The sequence below is a fragment of the Apaloderma vittatum genome, unplaced genomic scaffold, assembly GCF_000703405.1.
Source record: "Apaloderma vittatum isolate BGI_N311 unplaced genomic scaffold, ASM70340v1 scaffold13563, whole genome shotgun sequence".
NCBI classification, from domain to species: Eukaryota; Metazoa; Chordata; class Aves; order Trogoniformes; family Trogonidae; genus Apaloderma; species Apaloderma vittatum.
In genome coordinates this window covers 17,771-23,256 of record NW_009706513.1, presented here as the reverse complement: position 1 = coordinate 23,256, position 5,486 = coordinate 17,771, and the positions used below count along the sequence as shown (strand labels likewise).

The 5,486-nt window shown below is 46.3% G+C and overlaps 1 protein-coding gene across 1 annotated transcript in view; it reads left to right on the top strand.

The window, feature by feature from the left end:
* LOC104271223 (muscle, skeletal receptor tyrosine protein kinase) overlaps positions 1 to 5,486 on the top strand; it is a 43,741-nt gene that overhangs the window by 22,153 nt on the left and 16,102 nt on the right. Inside the window, exon 6 of the mRNA XM_009865828.1 lies at positions 3,058 to 3,182. Coding sequence (XP_009864130.1) covers positions 3,058 to 3,182 — 125 coding nt within the window. The remainder of the gene's footprint in view (positions 1 to 3,057; positions 3,183 to 5,486) is intronic.

Genomic DNA, 5,486 nt, shown 5'->3' with positions numbered 1-5,486 from the left:
AGGATAGTTTTCCTTGCTGATGCAGCTGCCAGAATGGACCTCAAGCTCATCCTCGTGGTTTTGGTCTGCTTTGCACTGATGGAAGGTGACACTGGCTGCTCTCTCACAGCCTGTCTTGGTTTTTCTACAGCACCTAAGTCTGTTGGCAAAGGCAGTGTGTTCATCATCCACCCATAGATAATGGAGCTGAGAAATAGCTGATGCTGTGGTTTTTTTTAATGCTGTTTTCCAGAGTGATAAAGAACCCTTTGAAAAATGTATCCCTGGGTGTGCCAGTCTGCAGCAACCCAAAGCCTGACAGCACTCGAAGAGTCCAGACTTTGTCCCACTTGTTAAAACTATAATAATGTGAAAAGCCCCCAGGTTATTCCATTCACAGTATCTAGAGCTAAGTACTTAAGTTAAATAGCTAAACTTTAAGTAAAATACTTTAAAAAACCATGCAAATTTAAGGACTTGAAATGTTAAAGTATGAAATTTTTAACGGCAATTTTGAAAGTCCTGGAAATGCACACAGTGGCACTGGGTGCCACAGTGCTTTCATTCTTCCATGCTTTGGAAACCAGTTTACTTCCTTTATAGTCCTACTTTCGTGTACCCATCCCTCCCTGTGCTAGATGATATACCCACAAGGTACGTGAAGTACTTCCTACAAGATACGTGAATGTTTAGCAGCTGTCACTCGATTTTTTTAGCCCTGCATTGGGTGTTTTAAACATGAATGGCTTGACCCTTTGCTCATGCTGGCAGTTTGCTGGACTACGAAAGCAAAGGGTGTATGAGTGCTGATGGGAGAACCCTGGGAGTGGAGTGCAGCTTTCGGGCGTCCCCGCAGGCGCTGAGCGTGAGCCCGGCCAGCCGCCATGGTCACAGTGGGTTTGCTCCCTGCCATCATTTCAAAGCACGCCTCTTCTTCTCCTGGCTGAAAGATCCTCACAGGTTTGGGGAGAGCAGCCGGCACAGAGGACGGTGTATGCGCCTCTGTCTGGCACTGGCTAAGGGAGTGCTGTTGATTTGTCATTTTGGTATTAATTAAGTTGGGCAGGATCTGAGCAGTAGACTCATTCATTTGGGCAGGGTCTCTGCAGCATGCCGAGAAGCCAACAGCAGCATGAGAAAAGCACTAAGTGCTGTATTCCGGCTCTGGGAGCTTATGTGTTGGCTTCATAGAGAGCCATGTGCATATAACATCTGCCAGGGGACAGGGCCAAAAGTTTAGTATTTCTCCAAATGAAGTATAAAAGTAATTATGAGTTCGGCCCAGGGCACTCGGACCTGAATTTGTAACTATCTGGTGTTAATGGCCTGAAGTGAAACTTAAGGCAAAGGTTTCATTTTGCATATTCATCAGAAAAGTCTCTGGCCAGTGTCTGCAGCTTTCCTCGTTAGCAGTAGAATTTCATACCTACTGCCTTGCTGAGGGGCAGGGGAGATGCAGCAGCCACACTATTTCTTTGTTTTGACTTTAGTGAAGCAAGTTGCATTGAGCATTGACAGTGAGGGACTGCTCAGAGACTGCAGAGGAATTAAGAAGGTGAATATGATATGTATCCTCTCACCCTTTTCACTTCACTGACATTAAATTTAATCTTCCTAAAAACACTGCACAGGAGCCTATTGAATATCCATGCTCCTAAGACAAAAAAATGCTGAAATGCACTTATAGTGTTGCCTATCCATGAGCAAAAGCTGTTCTGTTAACATACAACTGAGCCCATTCCCAGGGTAGGACTTGGTGGAAGCACAATGTGGGAAGAACATAGTTTTTTTATTCCAATTGGAGTTTTGCCTTCCTTTCCCAAATGGTGGGCACAGGTGCTGAGTTTCTGAAGACACACTCACTGGTCTCCTAATTGCTCTGTATTGGAGGTCTCCATCTGGAAGCAACCAGTGGCCAGTGCCAAGAGGTGCATTGGGCAAACCGAGACCCAGAAGACCGTGGCATGATCAGATAAGTTGGTAAGAAGAACCATACAGATAGCAGAAGTGGCAAAACAAGGTATCAGGCTTGTCTGAGAACTCCAAGAGACACTCCCCTGCTAGTAAAATTTCTGATGGAGACTTTTAATCATTGCTGTGCAGCCCAGAAGATAGAGAGTGAGTGTTGCTCACTAAGAAATGAGAAAGAAATGAACAGAGCTATTGAGCCTGCTTCTGCACAGACATTCAGGCATCTCCATTAAAAATTTTGGGTAAAAACTCAAATGTTCCACATGGGAAATGTCTCTCTTCTCTGCTTTCCTCTATGTGGTCCAAGTACAGCAGCTGAAATAGAGCTTGTGAAGGCCATCAGAATTGTGTTTGTGGATTAAAGTAAGTTCTCAGCAAAAATGCTTCAGTTCTTTTCACCTCATAAAAGTTAAGCACTTATCTTGCTTCTCGTCAGACTTCCCAGTAACCATATTGCCACAAAAGAAGCAAGGGCAGTGGGAATGAAAAGTCACTTTAAAAGCCTATTTTCCCTCTGCAATCACATCTTCTCAAAGTCTTTGCTAGCCATTCCCCCCCAACCCAATGTTAGACTGCCTCCCCTTAGGGCAGGTTGTCATGGCACAGAAAATGCTGGAGTTTGTGCTCTGTGCTAAATCCTTATAACTGTGATCACACTGAGGAACTTATCTGACCCTTAACCTTCATGGTATGTGACTGCACTGGTGGTCCCCCTCAGTGGTTTTGAATAAGTTTCGCATGGTATCACCCTTGGCAGAGCAGCATGGTAACTTGCTGTGCGTCTGCTGTAAGCTGTCCCATCTGCACACTACCAATGAGTTTAACCTTTTTCATGCAGGCCTCCTCTGAGGTGTCAAATTCAGATGATATAGAAATTTCCAGATGGTTTCAGTCTGTAAGGTGCAGAATATAACCACACTGTTCAGATTCTTTTTCCTCTTTGTTCCTCTCCCAAGACTGTCACTCACTGGAAGCCCATGCTACATTCTACTTTTATTCATAGGGTCATGGCTCATCTCCAGACCTACTGGAGAGGAAGAATCCCCATGTCAGCACAGCCTCAGCTTTACATTGCCATTCAGCTAGCACCTTTGTTTTCTCCTGCAGTTTTTGCCAGAATCCTGAAGGCTCCTGAATCCCAAAATATCACCTTTGGTTCTGTGGTGACATTGCGGTGCACAGCAACCGGCCTTCCAGTCCCCACCGTTACCTGGCTTGAAAATGGAAAAGCTGTAAGTGTCTCTATTTTCATACTTTTGGCCTCAGAACAGGCTGCTAGCATCTGGAATTGCAGCCTGGGGATCAAGATGTGGGGCTAGGAGCTAGTGCCCATGGTTTCTATTTCTGCTTTGCTTAGCACCTTGCTGTGCAATCAGCTAAGTGCACCTCTCCTTGCTGCAGTTTTCTGCTCTGCAAAACAACTCCTCTGCTTCTCTAGGGTTTTGCATGGATTAATTTTTTAGGGTCTGGAAAGCCCAAAATGAAAGATGCTTTGGATGCCTACAACCCTCCTCCAAGCTGGGATTTCTAGGACTTCATCATGCTTTAAGTATTTCTGCAGCTCTCCTTTATCCTAATGTGGTAACAGTAACATGGCAAGGTTGATTATCTGATGAGATAAGACAAACCAAGGCAGTTAGGTATAGCAAATTGTCTTGAGGTAAAATACCTCTTGGACAGCACATAGGCACAGCATATTTGTAGATTAATAAATCCGAAACTTTCTAGACTGACCTAGGTGATGCACTGAAATATGTCACCACTTTAGACCTGGCTCAAAGCACATTCTCTTCAGTAGCAGGCACCAAGAGATGCAAATCTAGTTTCTCACAGGGATTTTTTCTGTGATTTAATTATCCTGACCATCTGAAATAGCTCCCTGCTTTGAATGTGTCGGGCTTTCATGTCTGTGTGTAGGCTATTGCAATGCCTTCCCCCCAGGTGAACTGAAGAGCTGCTTGACACCTGGTATTGCCTCCCCAGGAGTGAGCAGTGCACCACAGTCACAGCAGTTCTGCACCCTGAGCCTGTCATGGGTTTCCTCCAGTCTTCATATGGTTATGGTGGACATGTTTTATACTCAATGTGGTCTTTCAACAGATTTTTTTTAAGGACGTGAGCCCCAGGGTGTGGTTCTGTGAAGGCAAGTGGAGCAGCCACGGCACGCAGGCTGGCAATTTGCGTCCGCTCTTTGTCGCTGCCTACCCAGTCAACCCTAAGTCCTTCTGGCCACCATCTGGCCATGGCCATTCCTGTGGACTTGGTTATCCAACAAGACCAATAAATCCCCTTGCTGCAACTCTTATTCCAGGAGGCTATTCCCATCCTGGTCTGCAACCCTGCTTTCCATGTATTAAAATACACTATTAAGAGCCTCAGCTACCCTGTGGGCTATCTTGCCTTTACCTCCTCTAAACCTTTTCATGTCCTCCAGTCTGAATAAGGCTAATATTCTATATTCCCCTGAGGCCTCTAGGATGAACAGGCACTGCAGAGCCCTGTGGGTCTGTGGTGCTTTCTGGTAGTAATTATTTTGAGACAACTTGAGATGTTCATTTAAGACTTCTTCCCCTTTGGGCAAGAAATATTTTGGTGCATCCAGATTCCCTGGCAAGGGCAGACTATTTCTGGAGCACAGACCCCTGCCCTTCGAAGGTCCCGCCGGTGCGTGAGTGTAGCAGAGAGCTGTGTGTGGGATGATGCTCAGCCCCTGCGTGGGGCCACTGCCTGGCTAGTCGGATCGACTCTGCCACATTCCTGTCTGCAAGGCAAGGCCAGGTCCCAAGAGGGTGGTGCTCCAGATTACCTCATTTTATATATGGCAAGGAGACCGTAAAGAGGTCCCGTCTCTGGTAAAGACAGGCCAGGGAGCAGGTGGATTGAAGCACGTGCATTTGAGGGTTGGCTCACAAGCAAGCAATGGTCACTCATTTTAAGACGCGAGGTGTCTGTGGCAGTACAGTCTCTGAATGCTGACCTGTAACTGTCCTGAGGTTTAAAGAGTGGGAATCTGCTGCGGTTATTAAGCTGCCTTTGAAGAGAAGGATGGAAACTTCTTTGTGCAGCAGCTGCCTTACCTACTTAAACAGAAACTTAGTTCCTTTCCCTCCCAGGAAAATGATGCAGGACATCATAGACCTTAAACCGTAGTTTCCTGCACCACAAAGAGTAAGTAAGCTGGGTGTGAAGATGTGGTAGGGCTGAGGTTACGTTTTAAAGGCTAGAAAAAGACCTGCTGGAAACAAAGTCTCGGGGAAGGGAGACAAGAGAATGGCCTGATATTCCCAGTAAAAAAGCCAACAGCTGGCTGGTTCAGAAGTCCTAGGCAAAACTACCTGACAGTTTAATCTGTGGTTTTTTACAGTTCATAAGACCCTGTGCATAAGACCATGCTGCTTGCAGTGACCTAAGTACCCTTTTCCTCCCCTGGCCCGAGCTGGGAGGAGCAAGCCTGGCTCTCTGCGCTTACCAGGCACAGCCTAGTACTGCTGGGAGGGGAGGTACCAGGATGGGGTACATGCAGGCCTGAGGCGTAA